The sequence below is a fragment of the Pleurodeles waltl genome, chromosome 7 (assembly GCF_031143425.1).
Source record: "Pleurodeles waltl isolate 20211129_DDA chromosome 7, aPleWal1.hap1.20221129, whole genome shotgun sequence".
Classification (NCBI taxonomy): Eukaryota; Metazoa; Chordata; class Amphibia; order Caudata; family Salamandridae; genus Pleurodeles; species Pleurodeles waltl.
The window spans coordinates 302584628-302607085 of NC_090446.1; the positions used below are offsets into that span (position 1 = coordinate 302584628).

General features: G+C 43.3%; 1 protein-coding gene across 4 annotated transcripts in view; it reads left to right on the forward strand.

Annotated features, from left to right (window-relative positions):
• Positions 1-22120, forward strand: part of SRC (SRC proto-oncogene, non-receptor tyrosine kinase) — a 194686-nt gene extending 172566 nt beyond the window's left edge. For all 4 annotated transcript variants that reach the window (XM_069243727.1, XM_069243731.1, XM_069243730.1 and 1 more), the window contains 2 exons: positions 844-975; positions 16588-22120. In XM_069243727.1, coding sequence (XP_069099828.1) covers positions 844-975; positions 16588-16796 — 341 coding nt within the window. In that variant the 3' untranslated portion in view covers positions 16797-22120. The remainder of the gene's footprint in view (positions 1-843; positions 976-16587) is intronic.
• Positions 22121-22458: the final 338 nt, after the last annotated feature.

Consider the following 22458-nt stretch of genomic DNA (forward strand, 5'->3'; position numbering starts at 1 on the left):
TTCTACCCAGTACAAGGTTCTCACTGAACAGTTTTACCACAGCCATCGATTTTGTATTAGAACATTGGAATGTTGGGGGCTCCATTGCAGACAGTGGAGTGCTCCGGGCTTTTACTGGCTGGTAAGAGCCCAAGTGTCAACATTCTCTTTGTTCACAGCAACAGCCGTAAACAAAGGCCTCACGGAGCCCGAAGGGGTTTTAATCCCCTCGGGCTCTGTGAGGACTTTGTTTTATTTATTATAACATTCTGCCCTCTAGTAGCAGAATGTTCTAAAGGCAAATAGTCAGTCCAAAAGCTATAAATGGTGACAATCCGATTTACAGTAAATAGGGCTAGGTTTACAAATGTGCTTCATACTGCTCAGATCTGCTTTAGTACAAGAGCCAGACCTGGAAAGTAGAATCCGAAAGCCCATCAGAGAAGTGAAAAGGGCGTAAAAGTAATATACCAACGGAACACACAAATACACATATACGGTGTGTAATTTTTTTGGTTTTTTTTTTTCACTACTAGATGGTCCTCACCTTACTTCCATAAATGCTCATTGGAGAAGCCCATTGAAGGTATTGCTTTTAGGTCAGTATGCCTTCACCCGCACTTTAACTCTTGAGGTCCTCCCTCTGGGTGCAGAGTTGATGGAAATGCACTTGAACCTCTACAAGGAAATAGTTTTTGGCCAGCATCCGTTGTTATATGCAGCTCATTACAAAGCAGCATCAATGTTCACTGTGTGGGAGGCACTTACATTGAAATAAGGACTTATTACGATATAAAATGCCATTGTTGCTATGCATCATTTGTAAACGCCTTCGCATCTTCTCATCATTTCTCTCCCTCTTAGGTGCCAAGTTTCCCATCAAGTGGACAGCTCCGGAAGCTGCTTTGTATGGAAGGTTTACTATCAAATCTGATGTGTGGTCTTTTGGGATCCTACTAACCGAGCTCACCACAAAAGGCAGGGTACCTTATCCAGGTAAGCAACTCTTTTCCCAGGAAAGCAGGTGCTTTTGATGTGGGGAAACTGGCCCTCCCGTCCCCATATGTGCCCTTCCACGCCTTATCCTTTCTTACCTCTCTCAGCTATAGCCTTATAAAGTTAATGGGCTATTTTTATCTTTTGGTACAGCCTAAAGCTAATGTTCATCAGGAAGTGAATGTGTGTTCTTGTGCACTACATATTAAAATATATTCAATTTGAGAGAAGGTTTGGTGTGAACATCAAGCCAGATTTAGAGTGCTCTGACCTGCACTACTTAAAGCCTGGCGTGCTTTTCGCCACACCGAATTTTGTATTTTAATACATTCTGTTGTAGGCATCCAAAGACGAGGTATGCGAAGACTGTCGGGAAGATGGCCTGCTCAGTAGATGGTGCTTTATTAAAATGTAATGAGCTACTTGGTGGTGCTTACAGAGGAAGTGATTTGGTTTTGAGCTTGAGTGATGCTCTTACTTCATGTGTTACTGCGTTTGTACATGTAGTGGAGCAAAGAGGGCTGAGAGATGGGATGCAAATTTTTTTTTTTTTAGGTAAATATTTTGTCATTGTGCATGAGCAGTTGTTTTCTCTTAAACTCTCTCCGTGTCCTTGTTGCTGATAGTTGTGTTGGTCACTGTTGCCGTAGTAGTCATTCTTTTGGGTAGACTGACAAAGAGGATATGGTCATGATCACTCCAGAGGACGGGGAGGTTCCCTGTTGCTATGATGAGTCCATGAATAACTAGGCTTGCATCCAGTGTGTGTTGGCTCAAAGAAAAAGTAGAAAATGTTGTTTTATGATGACGGAGATGGCTTTTAGGAAGGTATCTGGCTTGATTAGTTGCAAGGAGGCTTCCCAGATGATAGGTGGTCTGTATGGAGACAGGAATGAGTTTGAGAGGGTGGGTGAGAATGAGCAACAAACTAGAAGTAATTCAGGTGGGTCATAGCAAACTCTGGCAAGCTTGTGGTCTGGAACGCATATTGTCTACAAATCAACAGGTTGACAAATTCTGAGGGTGACACTGTTTCCCAAAATTTAGACACTAACTAGGTCTTGCTGGCCACTGCAAGAGACAGTTTACAAAAGACATCAGAACTATTTTGGTCAGATTCGGCGGTTGGTTTAGGTGGGTCACTACTTACTACAGCTCCATCTGAGGGTGAAGTGAGAGGAACGCTCTGGGGATTAACTACTGCAGCATTCCTGAGAGTGTTGCATAGATTAGTAGTACCATGTTGCTGAGGTAATTTTAGGTAACCAGTGTGTGTTGTGAGTGGGAGAGGTGAGGAGAGGGGTTAATGTCACTTGTCCGGAGTTCACGTTATAGTAGGCTCAATGGGAAATGCCCTTAACCTCTCTGCCCTTTAACGCCCCCCTCCCCCCACCCGGCTACATCACCGGAGGAGGACAGTTAAGTAAGTATGGGACGATAAGGTGGGCAATGTGTAGCAATCGTGATCAGGGGTGTCAGCATGAAGGTCCGAACTAGCAAGGTTCTTCATTTGCATCAGGGCACCCTGGATGAATGTGGTGGTACCAATGTGTCAAGCTCTTGTACCTAGGGCAACCAAAAGAGGGCACATTGTGGAGTGTGATGGGTGGAGTATAGAAACTTAAATACAGTGATAGGTGCATCAGTTATTCCAGTTTACCATTAATGAACAAAAAAAGTATACAACAGTACTCGGAAAACGACAAAGTGCAGGAGGTGTTCCCAAATTTTCTGAGTTTAGCTACTCGCCCATTGAGGAGCTAGGGAGGGCGCTTCTTGGCACAATGTCTGTGAGCGGTGACAGCTTGAGGCTCATCTTCCTGTATTGAGAAACCAGCAGGGACACGCAAAGCAAACCAGCACAGCATAGAATCTGAGCAGTCAGGTGGAGGGTAAATATTAACCGGATAGACCGTAAATACCACCATTTAAAGTCTTCTGAGGTATGTTTTGGGGCAGATTAGGCACTGTGGACTATTAAAACGTGATGCAGGTTATGTGGGATTAAATTAGACAAAGTGGTTTGGTATATCAGAAGGGTTGATAGTAAGCTACACTAACCTACATGTGTCAGGAAGGAGGTGAAGGAACCTGGATTGCAGGAGAGAAAGGAAATATTTCTTTGCTACGAGTGACGTCACTACTCCTTGCTCCCAAACATGTTTAGTTCAGCGGTGTGACTCTGATATTTGTTCGCCTGTTGGGACTCCTCTTGCCATTTTATGCTATGATGTGAACATTTTACTGTTTTTCTTCAAAAGTTAAACATTTTGGTGGAGGTCCTAGAGGTGTTACCATTGAGTATGTCACGGGTAGACTCCTACATTATTTCAGATAGTGCTCCACAAGACACCAACCATTGGCACCATCTTGCAGGCTTTTTTTTCGAACATGTCTTTCAGTTACATGAGTGCGGAGCTAAAAGATTTACTTCAATGAAGGAAAAATCTCAGCATTTTACATGTTTTCGTCATGTATAGAACACGTTAGATGATCGTGCAGTATTTCCTAATTTCAGCGTTTTGCAGTGTGAAACCTATCTGACTTCCCATGCTGTGCATCGTTCTGCCATCTAGTGGCTGGTCTGAAATTGCCCATTTCAGAGAGTTCTTTCAAGGATGAATGACTGCAGGGGAGACAGCTAGAAAGGTATTGCAACTCGCCAGCCTCCCACGCCAGTTTCACATCACAACCCAGCTCTCAAAACTCACCGTCTTACTTGCAATACCTCAGCAAACCAAGGCAGCCCTTTCGAGGAAACGTGAGAGGGAAAGGTGCTGCTCAGCTGGGGCATGCAAACTAGTGACATGTCATTTGGGCTCTCCCTGCATCCAATGCCCATAGATGGAAAAATCAAGGGGTTTCTCAAAGAATAGAAAACAATCCCCTCCGACAAATGTACTCTATAAACCTCATCCTGAATGGCTAGTGTATAGTACTTTTAAGGGCCCAGTCGAACACAATACTTAAAGCAAGGACTTTCAACAAAGAGATTGCGGCTGAAGCAAGAGGGCATGGGCCTCTTAAGCAAGCATGCACTTGAAAAGGTCCTGACAGAACAGCTAACCTAAGGGAGTCTACTTGGTATGTTTCTTGGTGCCAAAACCATACAAGGCACTGAAACCAATCATATAAATGTGGGCCTTGAACAGATTCTTAATGACGAATAGTTTCAAAATGGTCACACTACAGGAGGTATCCCAGGTCTGGAGAAGGGAGAGTGCATGGCAACTATACATATCAAGGATGTCTTCCTATTGATGGGGAAATATGACGCTGGATACATTTGAGGGAAACAGTGGTGGCTCCCTTAGACATATTCCTTTATTGGTGCATCAAAAAAACATTACAATCATACTTTCCAAAATTTATGGAGGCCCCACCTACATTTCCTTGCACTAACATTGATACTTGCTTCTCATTCTCCTATAGCAGTGTTTCCCAAACTGTGGGTCACAATTCCAAGAAATAAAGATGCCTTTAAAAACGGTATTTATTTTGTCAGATTTGCTGCACTTCAAAGGCAGAGGCCAAATGCCAGGCTTGGCCTTCTGACAAATTGCTGCCTAATTTATTTACATGGGGATTAGTGTTTACAAACTCCTCTCACTTTGCAGTCAGAGAAAAAAAAGTGAAGTAAATTATGTGACCGTTGCAGTGGGGTACAGTGAGCATGAAACGAAAAGCTGAGAGACTGGAGTTTTCGGTAAATATGGAGAAATTATCCCCAGGACCAGAGAAAGTTATTTGACATCATGAATCCTTTTTTGGGTTTACGGCTGTGCTTTATTTTGCCGTCTAGTGGTTGAGTCCAAAAACTTCTTGTTGGTCTTCCATTAGCCTTTTTTTCTTAGGTGTAGTTCATAGCTGTTTGGTGCTATGTCCATCCTCCTATCATGTCAGATGTGTGCACTGGAAGCCCCTGATTGTGGTCGCCATCTTCAGATTCTTTTTTTTCTGCCTTTCTGTGTGAAAGCAACAGCTGAAGCTCTGAGAGCACCAAGAGAAGTTTCATCTCATACCGACAGGTCATCAAACAAAAAGAGGAAAGAGGGAAATAACAGAAGGTAGCAACACCAAAACACTGAAAATCACTGAATAGGTGACAGACGTGCACCTGAGAAGGGGGGGCAGACTGCGCAAGTCATAGATCACACGGGCAAAGAATGCATGGAAAACGTGAGAACCACACAGGGAGATGGAAAATACTCCCTTTAGGTTTTGCCTCGAGTGCCCCTGAAAAATTACCTGGAAGGACAACCACGAGGTCGACAACATCTGCCTGCCTAGGGACCCCAACACTACGACTTGAGAAGTGTACTCCAAATTCAGGGCTAAGATTGCCTGAGCAAGGTAAAAACATCGGTGAGAACATCACTCAGGCATGCAGGCACTAAAGAAAGCGGCTTGTCACTGATGGACCTCGGACTGTCGAGTACAGAAGAGGACAATGTTGAGGCAGCAGAAGTGGTGCAAGTGGAAGCCTCTAATGCTAAAGTAGAGGCGGTCGGCGAAACTGACAAAACGGTCAACAAAGAAGCCCAAGAGGCAGAATCTCAAAAGCGGTGCAGGTAACGTTTAAAAACACTCTGGGGCCGAGCCAAAGATGTCAGACTCAAAGCCATAAAAGATTACCATGGCGAAGAAGCACTCCGTGACCAAAGGAAGGTCAAGACCAAAAGAACACTGTGGCCCGAAAGGGAGGCACCAATGGCGATGCCCCTTGGAGACAGGTGGCCGAGAGAAGGAGGGGCCAAGGAGTTACATTTCGGCCAGTTTCACCTGAGAAAATCTATCGGGCGGGGGGGGGGGGAATAGTAGGGTGGGATAGTTATTTCACAGGACAGAATTCTGTTGTCTTTTACTTGGGGATTTGGACATAAATCCAGCTATTATTCAGAGCCATAATATAATGTCCGGATGACCAGGGACGTTTGGAGTTATTTTTACCGTTTTGGGCGTTTGATTTAAGCATGGTTTATTTGTGCAGTTTTCTACAGCTTGGAACACTGCCCCCAGCCATCACAGTGTGATATAATAAAACGAGTTTGATACAGAATGACATTTCATTAATGAGCACATGAACAAAGGCATGTGTACATGGTCAACAGTGAATTATATACATATGAGTGGGTGGTAGATTCAGTTAACAAAAACGTAATTGGTTAAAATGAACGCTGGGCCACTACACAAGCAAATTAGTCAGATAAAGAACAGGCGTTTGCAATGCAATAGGTCTTGCTTTTTCTTGAGTTAGAGCTATTGGCATTGTAAATTCATAACTGGACTTTTCTTGCCACAGCAATTGGTGAACCCGGCCTCATGATTTCATCTTTTTCTGCCTTATAATTCCAGTAGCCCTGCATATAACTAAAGCACTTCCATTTACCTTTTTCCCCTTTCTTAAAATATTTTCAATTATCATGTAAAAATTTATCAGAAATACTCTTTTGGCATGAGTGTAATGCTCAAAACACCATAACAAAAACATTATTTGGGATGGATTGGAGGGTGAAAGGAAAGAGGGAGTCGCGAGTAAAAATAGAGAGGCAAGTGATGTAGTAACGGTATCATGGTCCCTGGAGTAAGAACAGAAAATCGTTGACTGCAATTACGGTAGGAAAATAGAGCAGTAATTAGAGTTGAGTGAGGTTCATGGGTCATCTTTTGGCCTTGGTGCCACTGCAGCTGTTGCTCCATTTATAGCTAGGTCTCAGGAGAAAAAGTGGATGGGGCAAAAAAAGAGAAGTGAAAGGAATACAACAGACAAAAGGAAAAAAGAGGAGTCTTAAAGAAATAAAAGAAAGAAGGGAAAGAAAATGAGAAAATGAAAACACAACAAAGAAGAAATGGAGCAAATGTTTGAGACGAAAGAAAAAAGGGAAGGAAGCTAGCGAACAAAGGAGAGAGGAAAAAATAATGAAAATGTGTGAAAAGAAAGAAAAAATAACTTTAGAGAAAAAAAGAGCGATGGTGAGTGAAACATGCTGCGAAAGAACCAGGGCATGGACACGTAACTTGTGGCTTCTGCATACAGATGGGAAAAAGAGGGATTTATAGTGAAATGTAAATTGACAGATAACGATAAGAAAAACACCAGAGGAAGGAAGGAAGAAAAATCTAAAAATAAAAGTGAAAGGATGCATACAGAGTCAAAGGAAAGAGCAAATAAAAAAAAATGAGGGGAAGATAAAAAAATTGTGAAAGAATGAACGCCTTGATGAAGAAAAAAGAAACATGGAAAGAACCACATTTTTGCAAGTTTGAAAGAGGAGGTAGCAAGAGGTAGAGCAAAATAAAAAAAATGGAGAGGGGTAGAAATAAACAGTTCAAAGAGAGAGCGAAACTGCTAACGTGGATTTTAAGAGCTGGACAGAGAAAAGTGGGGGAGAAAGAAAGGATTGAGAGTCAACATAGTAAAGGAAAGAACAGAGTGAGATTGGTGAAACAGACCCTCCCAAATAAAGATGGCAGCTAAGAATAGATTTAATTGGCTCTCCCAAGTCCTCAAACAGAGGTCAGAGTGTGGAACAGCAGGGGGCACTGCGGAGCAGCAGGAGGTGCATTAGCGGAGTTGCATGCAAACCCCAATACAGCAATATTGGGGCACTTTTGATCAGGATTTTGGGTATAGACATAGCTGTGTCCTGGTCCTGTGCTGGAATAACAAAGGCAGTGGGTGAGGAATGAGATATGGAGCACAGTGTAATTCCTGCTGTTGGAATAATTGGGCACTGCAGGTTAGGTTTGAGGTGCACTGCAGAGTTGTATGTGGGCTGCAGTACTGGAATAGTAAGAGGCACACAAGGTCAGAAGTGAGGTATGTTAATGGAGCTATGTGTGGAACCTAGTATTAGCGTGCCAGTGTTGCAGAGTGTTAGCCTGGAGGTGCCCTTGTGAATCTGCGAGTGGGACAGCGCATGGGAGTGGCATTGTCTCTGAAGCACAGAAGCGAGGAGTCCTGAGAAGAAATGTGCACTGAATGTTAGAATTGATGGAATCTGGCGGAGCTGTTGTGGTTCCTATCAACAGTGGCATTGGATGTTAGACTTGAGGTGCACTGGCTGAGCTGCGCTTTTCTCTTTTGGTCCAGTATTGGCTTGGCAGTGGGGCTGAATATCATAATTGAGCTGTCGTAATGGAACTGTATGTGAGTGGGGTCCCAGTTTAGGAAAGGAATTGACCTCGCTGGGGTAGAACTGAGGTGAACTGATGGAGCAGCACCCGAGGTCTTAGTACTGGAACAGCAGTGTGTACTGACTGTAAGAACTGAGGTGCTCTGGCAGACAGCGTGTGTTGGGTTCTGGCAAGGGCACTGCTGAGGGGCTTGGAGTGTGTGAATTCAGGTGCACTGATGGAGCTGTGCCTGAGGTGCTGACCTGGAACAGCAGTGTGTACTCACCGTAAGAACTGAGGTGCTCTGGCAGACTGTGTGTGTGGAGTTCTGGGATTACTGAGAGGCTTGGAGTGTGTGAACAGAGGTGCACTGATTGAGCTGCACCCAAGGTCTCAGTACTGGAACAGCAGTGTGTACTGACTGCAAGAACTGAGGTGCTCTGGCAGACGGTATGTGTGGGGTTACTGGCACTGGCACTGCTGAGGGCTTGGAGTGTGTGAACTGAGGTGCACTGATGGAGCTGAGAGTGGGATCCCAGTATGAAGCAGAAGTGGGCACTGTCTCTAAGGATTGCGGAGCCCTGGTAGAGCAGGCTGCCTAGGCTATAAGCAATTACAAGCGATCTCTGCCCTTGCTCTCAGCACACAGACAAGCACACTTAGTAAAGAAAATCCAAGCCAAGGAATGGCAGGAGCCAGGCAGCTGAGAGGGGGTGCAGAGAGCCCAGAAAGACCAAATGTGATGAAGATAACAGCCTGATTTATAGCTTTGTTTACAGCCAAGCTCAGAGGAAGAATGCTCTGTAAATTAAAGGGGAAGCTTGCCTAAACAGTAACATGAAACAAAGTATTACAAAAAAAGTCCCCTACAGACCGGATAAATGGGACAAAGCTAAATTATACAGTAGTTGGTCCCTGCTTCCCACACAGAAGGAGGGACACAGAGGCATGACTGACCACTAGCAAGTGAGACATTTTAAATGACACTGAAACTAAGAAATGAAATAGCTGGAAGCCCACAGAAGAAATATACTTATAAGTATACAAGAGGTTCTATGCTTACGCTCGACCTAAAGACGAAGAGCATAATTAACTTAAGGTCTAGTAAAAACTGTTGGGATATGGGTGAGGGAAAATGAAACATTGATTAAGATTAGAAGTACAAGTAAAGAATAGTGAGTTACAAATTCTTACTTCTCAATAACAAATGCTGAGTTAAGTACAGTGAGGAGAAGTGTTGACGGGGGAAAGCTCAGTAAATGACAAATTTCACAGCAGTGATGTTTAGCCATACTTAAAGGAGTCAAGATACAAATTTATACGCTCAATTGTAGTTAAAATGCTTGTGAAACAGGAATGTTAGCTTATTTTTGAATAATGCAGGTCTGGCTGTTGTGTTTAGAGCTGGGCGTAGTGATGTCTGTATTCTTGCTGTGTTGCCAGGAAATGAATGGCTCCTGGATTGCTCATAAAAGCAATGAGGAGTTTGCACTGTGTGTGCTGTTGTTCACAAGAGTTTTCCAATTTTTCAGTCAAATGAATGGTGTAGACACTTGCATGGCTTTGTAGGTTGTGGAAGAAAACAGAAGCAGGGCTCTATCTTCAATTGGAAGTCTTGTCAGTCCAGGGAGTATGTGGTGACATATCTTTAACCCATAAAGAGAAGCATGTAAAACTGCCCTAAGAGTTAACACATTTGCTTCTAATAGGGTGATTGTGGAACAAGTTACTATTCATTCGAGAGTGAGAACTAGGACTTGCATTAATGTCTTATGTTCTTACCCTGGAATAAACAGTCTGATACCCATTAGCAACCTAAACTGTAGCGTAAGCTCTTGGCTATTGCATGTATTTGAGATCACAGAGTGAGATGTTGTTGAGGAAGAAACACAACAATTTATTGTTAATCCACAAAATCAAGTTCATGTATAAGGATACTGCAGGAGGTGATCCATGATTGTATGGCTAAGTAACATTTTTTTAGTTTTAAATGATGAACTATCATCCATCTTTGAACTGTCCCCTATATAATTGGAGAGCAGTGACATGGGATCTAGGGAAAGTGATTTTGAGATATACCTATGTATCTTCTGAATACTAACAATAGTGCAACCCAGAGTCCCAAAGGATGGCTCCTGAGTGGGTAATATATATATAGTTTGAAAAGTGTGGTAGACAACATGGAGCCCTGAAGGGACACCTTGTTTGAGACAAGCCCAACTCCTTAGTAAGAAGTAACCCAGTTCAGGCCTGTCCCACCCATGTCCTTTTGATCTTTTATGATGTTAATCAGGGAAATCTGACTGACCATGTCAAAAGCCACTGAAAGGCCTTAACTGGTCTCCAACGAGTAGCTCGTGAGCTACTAGTAGCTCTAGAGCTACCCATCAATAGCCCTCCTGTGCATAGCCCAGCCTACCAAAACTGAAACGTTTATATTTAAACCAACATATAAACTTGTCTGATGTTATCAATATTAACATTCTAATATTGATAGCTCTGGATGATTTTCATGACATAAGTAGCTTTTACTACAAAAAAAGTTGGAGATCTTACCTAGAAGCATGACTACCCTGAGTATGAAAGCAGAGTGTATTAATAACATGTAGAAAAGCTTCCCCTGTGATATAACCTTGTCTGGATGAAATCAGAATTGTTGAGCAGATAATTATCCATGAAATGTTGGGATAGCTGCACATCTATTCAGCTTTCAGTCCCCTTTTATAGACAAGGTTGTTCCAGGACAGGTCAGAAGTTAAGATAGTTATATAGTTATCTTCAGGTGAAGCCCTCTTTAAAGTGGGTGATTCTAGTTCAATTTTAAGGCATACCTAGAGAACATCTGTTGAGTAATTTACACTGTGATACATATACAAAGTGAGACCTGGTTACTTGAGTTTTACAGTTCCAGTTGCAACTCATAGTGTGGTCAGACACCTGAGGTAGAGTAATTGAAATTTACATTTTCAACAAAGAAATTCACTTGATCTTTTATTTTTTGATTCAAGATCGTCAAATGTGGAAGTTGGAGATTACTTGTGGTACACTATTAATTCGCACACATTTTTTGACTGATTATTGGAATTTTATATAGTGATTTGATGTGGGTAGATTTTGCTTTATATATGTGATCATTGTAGCTCCTTCTAACTGTACTAAGATGAGTCAGATAAGAAGGGGTTGGATATTGTTACCAAAGGTTTCTTTCCTCATTGTTATCAAGATAAGGTTGGGCCTTACAACGGAGATTCTCTAATGCCTTTGCTGCCACACCAAATATTTTATAATCTGAAAGTGATAATGTGAAAGGGATCACTGGTGATCTGTCTAGTCCACTGTGATAGGGTGATCTACAGTCATTATTTCATCCTTTGTAATGATCGGGTCGGGTATGCATCCTCTGCCATTGTGGGTTTGTGGGAGTGTTTCACAGTCTCATTTTCTGGAATGACTGAAGAGAGCAAATTAGTTGTTGCATTGTGAGTTAACTCAACAAAGCAACAAAGGTTGAATTCTAGACGGAAAATGTTAGGCAGTTGATTTTTCACATGCTGCATGCATTTCTCCATGAGGAAGTTGTCACTAGGGTCATGAAATATGCCTTTTAGTCTGATTGCCAGTGCGTTGTGCTCAGGCATTTCCAGAAGTAAGCAATGAAACAAGAAATATTGATTAAAAGGAATAATTTAACACAGAATGACATTCTTATGAATAACTGCTACTCTCTGCTAGGTCTGCCTCCTTGATCACATTGGAGGATACTGTTTCGCAGGAAGATATTTTTGAGGTATCACTGAAGCTGGTTTAGGTTGAAATTAGGAAATTAAATCGAAGTTGACAGTGGTGTCCACAACCTCAAGTTTATGCTTAGTGCAGCATTTGTGCAGAAATCATCCTAAAATTGGTTAGGCATCTTTGGAAAATGGTGCAGCTAGTAGTTCTGGTGGAATCTGAATAAAATAATTTTCAGCCTCTTCCGTAAAACTTGCCCCCTCCATATGTGGTCTATTCAACTTGTCCCTCGCATCAGGGACTTTTCTTATCACCTGGAAAGCTGCACAGCTGATCCCTATCTAGAAAAATCCTACTTTATCTCCTACTGATCTCTCTGTCGGCTAATTTTGTTCATTCCTTTATTATGTAAGATTCTGGAAGGGCAAATAAACTCCCAATTTATAGATTACCTGTAAATGCTTAATTTGTTGGCTCCATCCCAATCAGGCTTTAGACCAATGCATAGTACAAAGACCACCTTAGTTGCAGTGACTGACTGTATCCTTTGCTCCCTAGACAAAAACATCCCTATACTGCTGGTATTGCTGGATTTATCCACAGCATTTGATACAGTATCACATTCCAGGATGCTATAAAGAGATAAGGATACATGGCACTGCTTTGGCTTGGTATAGGGATTTTTTTTTCTAATCGTACCCAGACTGTTAACTTGGGTGCTCTTCAATCACCAACCTCGAAACTGGACATGGGGAGTGCCTTAGGGCTCATGCCTTAGCACCATGCTTTTTAACATCAATGTGGCCACCCAAGAGAGGCCACATTGATGTTAAAAAGCGTGGGGCCAAGGTTGTAAAAAAGTTTGGCTTCATATCACTTTAATTCACAGATGACACCTGTTAGAAATAGGGTCTCTAGTTTGTAGTCGGATTGCACCCTGTCCAAGTAGGGACCCTCGGACTAGTCAGGATAAGGGAGATACCTGCTCAGATAACCCCTGCTCACCCACTTGGTAGCTTGGCACGAGCAGTCATGGGGATCCGTCACCGACATTGTCCGATGACAGTCCTCACAAGGCTTGAACCCAGTCTTCTAGGACATCTTGACGTACCAAAGTGGTACACAAAGAACTTCGACAAAACGGTCGAATTCGGCCAAAAAATAGCCCAGCGTATCTCTTCTCCAGATCAGCGCATGGCGCGGAAAGAAAAGAACTGACGTCACTGCGCAAGGGCGGCGTCTATGTACTACTCCCGATGTCATTATGGCAACCACAACGCCTACGCCACCTACGGACGCGCAAGGGTAGTGCTCGAAGAAAAATCTCCGTATCCAGTCTGACGCCTGGGGGAAAATTCTGAGGTAAGGAATCTGCAACTAGAATATGTCTACCAGATATTTTGTTACCGAAGGTAAGTAACTTGTACAACACTACAAAAGGACACCACACCAGTTGTAGAAAAATAGCCAATATTTATCTGTGTAAAACAAGACCAAAACAAGAAGAATCCAACATACAGTGCTAAAGATATGAACTTTGTAATTTTTATCTTAAAAATACAGTTCCTTGAAGTCGATAGCTTCCTTTGGGGCTATCACGGCTTCATGAGCAACAAAACCAACTGGTTCAGGCCGGTCGCCGTGTCGCGGGCCAGCTACGGTGTCTGGAAGACCCGCAAACCATACCTTGGATTTGCACGACGTCGGGATACTCACAGTGGGCTCCGGAGAGCGGCGTCTCTGGCATTGTGGTGTCATTTCCAGAGTCTGTGCCGGAGTCGTCGGGCCCTTGAAGTCACGCACCTCTGGGATCAAACTCCAGGCTGATGAAATCAGGTGCGCTGGCGTGGATGGCGACGGGGCTGCGGTGCGAAGCAGGACGATGCGACGTGCAGTGTCCACAGGTCACGGTGCAAGCAGTGGCTCAGTGAAGTCATCCGATGACGTCGCCTGTGAGACCAGGGTTGCGGTGCGAAGTGGGGAAATGCGACTCCATGTGGTGTCGGCAGGTCACGGTACAGGCCAGTGGTGTCGTTGGCAGCGTCATAGTGGTTTCTCCTCCTAAACGGTACAAAACACTCAGTTCCCAATGCTGCAGGTCGAGGAAACTGAAGTCTTTTGTGTACCTGAGACTTCCAACAGGAGGCAAGCTCTACTCCAAGCCCTTGGAGAACTCTCTCAAGCAGGATATACAGCAAAGTTTACCCTTTGCACTCCTTTCAGGCAGAAGCAGCCACTGCAGGCCAGTCCAGCAAAGCAACACAGCAAAGGGACAGTACTCCTCCTCCAGCTCTTCTCCTTGCAGAGGTTCATCTTGATTCCTGAAAGATTCTAAAAGTCTTGGGTTTTGGGTCTTCTTATACCCTTTTCTGCCTTTGAAGTTGGCAAACTTGAAAGCAAAGTCGCAAGTGTTTGTGAGATTCCTTGTCCAGGCCAGGTCCCAGACACACACCAGGGGTTGGAGACTGCATTGTGTGAGGGCAGGCACAGTCCTTCCAGGAGTGAACGAACACTCCCCCCCCCCCCCCCCCCCTCCCCTCCAGCTCAGATGCCTCATCAGGATATGCAGGCTACCTCCCAGCCCCATTTGTGTCACTGTCTAGAGAGAGGTGCAAACTGCCCAACTGTCAAAGTGACCCAGACAGACAATCGACAAACTGGCAGAGTCACAGAATGGTTTATGCAAGAAGATGCCTACTTTCTAACAGTGGCATTTTCAATCAGACAATTTAAAAACCAACTTCACTAAAAGATGCATTTTTAAATTGTGAGTTCAGAGACCCTAAACTCCTCATTTTTATCTGCTCAAAGGACATCTGTGCTTTAAAGATATATATAAAGGCAGCCCCCATGTTAACCTATCGGGGAGGAAGGCCTTGCATGGTGAAACCGAATTTGGCAGTTTTTTGCTGTTAGGACATATAAAACCCACTAGTATATGTCCTACCTTAAACATACACTGCACCCTGCCCATGGGGCTACCTAGGGCCTACCTTAGGGGTGCCTTAGATGTGGTAAAAGGGAAGGTTTCGGCCTGGCAAGTGGGTACACTTGCCAAGTTGAATTGGCTGTGTAAAACTACACACACACAGACACTGCAGTGGCAGGCCTGACATGTTTACAGGGCCACTAATGTGGGTGGCGCAACCAGTGCTGCAGGCCTACTGGTAGCATTTGATTTACAGGTCCTGGGCACCTCCAGTGCACTTAACAAGGGACTTATAAGCAAATCAAATATGCCAATTATGGATAAAACAATCATCAGTACCATTTATATGGGGAGCACTTGAACATGAGCACTGATTAGCAGGGGTGAAGTGCGCAGAGACAATAAACCAGCAAAAACAGAGTCCAAAACCAGGAGGTCAGAAGGCAAAAAGACAGGGGAGACCTGCTAAAAAGCTGCCAGGTCTAACAAATCCCAGTTGATTTTTACACTGGGTAAGGATCTGAAAGAGGCTACAGCTTGCTTTTCGGTGGGTATGAAAGCTATTCCATCATGGATGACTGATAACTGTGTACAGCTAATCGCTAGTAAAATAAAAATTATGCTGTTTGGCAAGGCTCAACAGTTTTTGACTCCCGACTGGTGGCCTTCAACCTTGGCCCAGCCCCTAGCCTCAAGGTAGTCATGAAAAACTTGACCTGGGTGTCAGTCTCGATCACTCTCTCTAAATGACTGAATAGGTCGGGATCACCGTTGCCAATTGTTTCCACATGCTCCATCTTTTACAGAACATTTTTGCCCTGCTTCCTCACTAAGCTAGGAAGATTTTGGTCAAAGCACTGGTGGTTAACAGTTTAGAATGCTTTATTAGCCTCCTCTAACGAGTCAGTATTGAACAAACGTCAAGTTGTTCAGAATGCAGCGGCATGTCTCATCTATAATCTACCATCTAAATCGTCATCGTCTCCCGTTTGCGGGCTCTCCATTGGATGCCTTTGCGCAAGAGAATCGTTTTTAAAGTGTGCTGTTTGACTCATGAGGCTCTGAATGGAAAAGGCCACCTCTATATAGCTAACAAGCTTGTTCAGTACTGCCCTAACAGATCTTTACGTTTCTCGGGTCAAGCTTTGCTCTTAGTCCCTCGAATTAGGAAAGCAAGATTAGGAAGAGCCTTCTCAGATCTGGCTCCTCGGCTCTGGAAAGAACTCCCATACCAAATACATCAATGCGAGGACCACCTTAAATTCAGGAAGCTCTTGAAAACTGAGCTGTTAGTGGCGTAACCACTTGTTGCTCGGTTGTTGATCAGTCTGGTACCAGCGCGATACAAGTTTATGTAGGTATTGTGTGTGTGTGTGTGTGTGTATATATATATATATATTTATATTTATTTAGATATGTGTAGTTTGTGGGGGTTTATGATTAATAAGTGTTAGCATGGTGAAGGGCAGGCAGAGTCTCTGTGTGGCGGAGCCTTTCATATAAAACAAGTGTTTATATTTTACATTAGAACCTTGTATTTTCAGTCTACTGAGATAATTTGGGGATTAAAATTGCTGGATGCAAGAGAGCTTCGAGTTCGATTCACTGAATGACTACTCTTGTAAAGTGGTATAGACGATTTGCAGAAAATCCTTGTTGGCAGGTCCCTGAAACTACTAGCTTGTAACCAAAAAGCACTATAATAAGCAGAGTAGCTGGTTGACCTGGGTGTGCTGACTTTTTGTTGGTGTGTATATCGGTTTGCCCTGCTTGTACTGTAGCCTGTTAATGCTGTTGTCCTCAGCTTCTAAGGATCTCTTCTGCTTGGGTTGCAGGTATGGTGAACCGAGAAGTCCTGGACCAGGTCGAGCGTGGTTACCGGATGCCTTGCCCACCTGACTGCCCAGAGTCCCTTCACGATCTTATGGGTCAGTGCTGGAGGAAGGACCCAGAGGAGAGGCCCACATTTGAGTACCTGCAGGCTTTCCTGGAAGACTATTTCACAGCAACAGAACCGCAGTACCAGCCTGGGGAGAACCTTTAGACCTCAGACTGGCCTTGGTACCAAGACTTGTATTTTTTGTATCTCGTGTTGGCCGGTACATTTCAAGAACCCCTCTCAGGTTGCGGTGTGTTCACTACTCCGTGACAAGCAGCACTTCATTATTCCAAATAATGTGGGTGCTCCATTCATTCATTTATTCACCATATATTCCTTTTAATATTTCATGTTTTTCTATTTGCACAAGACATTTGACTTGAACAATGAACGGAAAGGCTTTTGCTAGCTCAAACTACGTTTTTACTTACCTGACCACATACGTCTATGGTTGCTGGTTCCCGATGACGTCACGATGGTCAATCAACTGCATAAAGAGGAGGGGTCTTCTGTGGTTAACTGGTAACGAGGAACTGACCCTTCAGTGGAAAAAAAAACATTGATTGGAGCATCTTTGGTGTGTGCCAAATGTGCTCTGGTGCTATTTCCGTGGTACGATGAGTAGGTGCGGTACTTGCAGTCTGTACATAACTATGACCACCCCGGAGCCTGGAACTGTTACATTTCAGTTCCACCCATCAGATGATCTTAGTAGGTTCTTTGTGCTGGGTTAATGAGGTACAACTTATCGAAGAAGAGTGATGTTCTCTCTAACTTCCACTGACAGTAGAGGCATTTCTTCTGCAAACAATTTTTTAATAATGCCCTATGGCGAGTCTTGTGAATGAGGACATGTTTCATAAAGGTATTCTTATCTTGGGAGCCCGACGTTTCAATATGGGGAACAGAAGTTCAGGGAAACCCTTGACCCCGTACATATTGTGTGATTCGGGTAGGTTTAGTACATGGAATAAAAGATGTGGTGCAGGATGGTAGCAAAGCTGAGATCGTATGCCAAAAGGAATTACTGTTGACATTGTCGAAGTGTAAATAATAAGTTGATGTCAGAATTACAGTCTTCCATTCTATCTCCTGCCAGATCACTTGGCTCCAGTGTTTGAGGCTGTTTGTACAGTGGCGGATATCCGAGATCCAGGTTCCGAAAGACACTTCAACGGCCTTTCACGGTTGGATTTCTGTCTCTTTGCCAGTAACGTTGCTCTGCGCCCTGCAGAAGCATGGAGTCCTACTACTCACTTTACAGACCCTCGGTGTGTAATAAGTACTTGTTCGTTCGCTGAAATGGTTGATTTTTCATTCTAGTATCTAAAACCCATGACAGCAGGGTTGGGCTTCTATCAATAGACTAGATAAGATAGGTGGGATTTCCCCTCCTCCCCCAAACACCCCTTCAAGTAATCGAAGTGTCCTGGAGGGATACTCTATAGGTAACTTCGATTGTTACTCCATTCGTAAGTGAAACTACATAGTGCCAAGGCAAATGGTGTTAGTGAGGTCGTCTCAGACCACGAGAGACCAATCATTTTCAGGCAACAACTACCTCTAGCTACGGTTTGAACCAGCAGCTCCGAGGACCCTGTGGCAAACAACTATGTACAGTTTACTCCATGAATGCTTCCGTGCCTTCCTTCCCAGCGGTTTATCACTGCCCCATGCAAAGAACCGGCCCTCACACAGCTGCCACCCTTCCGGCCATTCCCCTCTGTTGGGGGGTGCGCTAAAATGGCTCTTCTTTTAGAGCTGTGCACCGTCTGCCTCCTGGGACTTCTGGCCTTGGGCACACAAACTGCTGGAGTATGACCTGCTCAACCACCAAGGTTGACAGGATTTTGTGGCCGGGATTAAAGAAGCGGGAGTCACATGGCCTGGCAGCTGGTGTTGTCTAATGAATCAGGAAGTAGAGTGTACAGCAATGGCGTTCCATCAGGTAAAAAGTCGAAGCCAAGAGAAAGAGGCAGTTTAGAGTGAAATATTCAAAAATTGTGTATCTGTTCCTAAGAGTTTTTAAAAACACTTCACTTATGAACTGGCGGATTTTCTTCGGATGGTAAGGGGGTGTGAGGTTTCTGGTATGGAGTGCACATCTGTGAGGTTGAAGGTTTCTCGTAAACAAGTGCTGCTCCAGAAAGCGGCTTGCATCAATGGCCACAAGTGACTGGGCCCAACATGGAGGTGAGGTGGTATAGGGCAGCGGTAACTGGTGATCACAGCACTTGATGATACTTTTGAACTGGAGTTGGTTTGATCTGATTATCCAGCAAGTACATGTACAAGCAATAAAATCCTTTCATGCCAACACACCTACTAGTGCCACATTGACTTGTTGAATGAGGAAGATGAAGGCAGTGGGAAAGATACCTCATGGTATGTTCACATGGCAACAGTAAAAGTAGATAAAGTTGCTCATTTAATGTGAAAAACGCTTAAAACCTGTGTCTTTGTGCGTACACATATACTTCAAAGAGGATGGGTGCCAATGTGCATACAGACATTCCCAGGTACTAGTTTCCCAGTGAATATTCTCAGTGGGTATAGAAAGGGCTTTAGAGCCCTATGTTCCACACTGTGGTGAACTGTACACTTTCATTATGTTGCTAGTCTTCCGTACTGAATGTGGTATTTGCTGAGGTAGGGGAAACAGGTTTCATTTAAAGTTTCTACTCTGACTTTCCTAGTCACGATACTTCTGGTGGCACTGAAACAAATGTAATGAGGAACACGCTCTTTATGCTACCGATCTTCCAGGCCAACCTAGGTTTTTTCATTTGTTTTTATTAATCTTTTAACAAAAACGTTTTCACTGGCACCTAGAGTTGTCACATTGGAACACTAATTTGTGGACACCAAATCTGTTATGATGCCTGTTGTTTCGTGGCAAGCCGGGCATTTGTAGCAGAGGTACAAATATTGCTTAGTTCATAAAGTCTAGATGCCGTACCTGCCTGCAGCAGAGAGCTCACCATGGCATTAATCTTCCATAGCTTTCCACGTGCTTGTGGGTACCTGAATTATTACTCAGGAAGTCAATCTCTTCTGTTTAATGCTGTCTGGAACCTCCTCTTCTGACTTAAGCAAGTGCTGCTGGTTTTCTTATCAGGGATTTCCTGGGTATGATACCTTGTAGATTTGTTGTGGGGTTACTAAGACTTGCATACCTCAATACCTCTAGCGTTTTCGTCCTCTTTTTTTTGCTGTCAGGTGCATGTTTTTGCCATAATGCTTTTGAATGTGTATGGGAGCACACACACTTTGTATTTAATTGCAGCACTCAAGTCTTTGTTTTTGTATCCTTACGTCATAAGACTTTTAAGACCAGGTTCATGGAGAACTTGCCAAGGTTTGGAGCAGCCCGCATCAGACCGAACAATCTTTAAGAATATGTCAACAATACCAATACAAATCTGTGTACGTTATTAAGTGTAACATCTTGGTTGCATGGACCCCTGAAGCATCTGTTTGTCTTTTCTGAGACTCTTCAAAGAGCTTAATGACAGATTGCAGATGTGTCCCTTCCAGTGCAGCCTTGCAGTGATGGTCGACTCCATCTGTGGGCGAGGTCTTATGGGTGAAATACCCCTTTTCCAGTACTCAAACCTTCAGAATGGAACAAAATGTGTAAGTTCTCAATCTGCAGTCTGAAATAGTTTAAGGTCCGCTTCCTCTTAAGTTTCTGAGCTGTGTGAGGGGTGGATGACTCCTATCTAGAAAGAGGCTTTTACCACCCATGCCCAGCTCCACCCAGGCTGTGGCACGTTAATGAATGGTTAACGTACAGCATTGGAAATTTGTTGATTGATTGCCTTCAATTATCACTTTTATGGGTGAGGTTGTGTTTTTGGTGCCTTTTTGTTGTTCCATGAATATTTACTAAAATTTGTTCAGGATAATTTGTTTGCTCAGAAGTCACAGAGCATTTAACAACTGGTAACAATATTTAATCTCTCTGAACCAGGCCCTCAAATTCCCGTGACCAAGAGTGGAACGCTACTCTAAGCCAAACAAGGGCTCAATGAGTGGTGGAAACACACTCAGGTAGCCTAGGAGTAATCCACGTTTGATGCTCTGAGAGGAAACCTACTCTGAATTAAGGACACCTACTCTGAATTAAACTAGAGTTTGATGTGAACCACTGGCTCAGAGTTAAAAGGCACTTTGTTCCTAACATGGGATAAGTCATAAGTGAGTAGAGCAAATTTCCACTAGAAGTGGACGCTTTCTAGAGACAAGAAGTTAATATCTCCCTAACCAATTGCCACTCGGGTGATATCCAGTTGTTGAATGTTTTTTACTTATCCTGCCTTATCAGTAAAGACATTACCAGCATGACCAGGACTAACACTAGTGTACACAGTTTTACAAGCAGAGAAAAATACATTGTTTCAGATGCTTTAGTAGGTCTTCATAGCTAATTGTGATCTTATACCTTATGCATCAAGGCATGATTATAGAAAATGAAAGTGTTGCACAGATGTTTCAGAAAAGTGTATGCTCCATTGGAGAAGGTACAAAGGCCTACTGTAGGTGTCCAAGGATAAAAGCGTAGAACCACGCAAAAAACACATGGGCACTCACAGAGGCACCACAAACCATAGATTTTTGTATCTAGCATCTCTTTGGTTCTGTTCTTCCCTCTTCTTTCCTGCCCCCGTAAACCGTGCAATCTTGTATGGGGTTGTAGAAGGATTAATCTACCCTCACAGCCAGGTTGCTTAAGAAAGAGACACTTCATCTTTCAAAGAAATGCTGCAGATATCTTTTTTTATTGTTACTATTCGTGAGCGATGGGTACCTCTACGAACATGGTACTTGGTTCTCCCTTTGTCAACCGTTGCTGCTGTAGTCCTAGTGTGAACATTGTTTCATCCAACGTTTTCTTGAAAGGAGGCCTCTGAATGGGCAATGTGGCTTCAGTTAAACACAGGTATTGTGATGGCATACCTTGCCCAGCTTGGGGTACTGGGACTCAGGCCTATGCACTCCCTGCAGAATCGGAACTCTGCAAGCAGTGCAGTGTGCATTTACATTTTCTGGATGGTTCTTAGTTTTTTTAATGTAGCATGCAGCTCAATTCCTCCAGCTTTCTATTTCACGTAGTTTAATTCTTGCAGCTGTGCAAGCCCGGTGTCTTTCCTATTGCTGAAAATGAACTGGTAGGCTCAGATTGCCTCCAGTATATTGTGCCAATAAAGCTTTGCATACTTTCTACCTGTAAATATGAATATTTTTAAGTACGTACAACTGTTGGGAACTGAATATTTTTTGTCTTAACCTGTTAAGGACTGCAGAGAGGAGAATAGGCCATCACGGCCTGGTGTACATATGATTTGTAAAAACTGTTAAAGTATTTACCCTATCAACTTTTTTATAGGCCGGGAGGAGTCTGGTGGTAACGAAACACTGGTTTTGCTGCTTTGTATGACTAATGTATATGCTGTAGCAATAATTAAAGGTTATTAATAATGCTTATACATTCCTTTGTTGAGATAACTATTTTGTGCACTTTTAAATATTTGCTGCTTTTGTTTCAGTTCTTTCGTTGTTTTTTCACATTTTGTTAAGAATCTCTGGAAGATATTGGATTATTGTTTGGGGAGGGTGGGTGAATACCCATCCCAAGAAACAATTGCAAACCTTGTAAGAGGTAATCCTCAAAGTCACAAAATTAACTTTAGCTTAATGCCCTGGTAGCTATTGCACAGAGCAGCCAAGCTTAATTGTAGGCAATTTGTGAAGTTTTTCTGTAGTACCAAAACAGTAATAAAGTAATACAAATTTCAAATTGAATTAGAAAAATAGAGTGAAATTT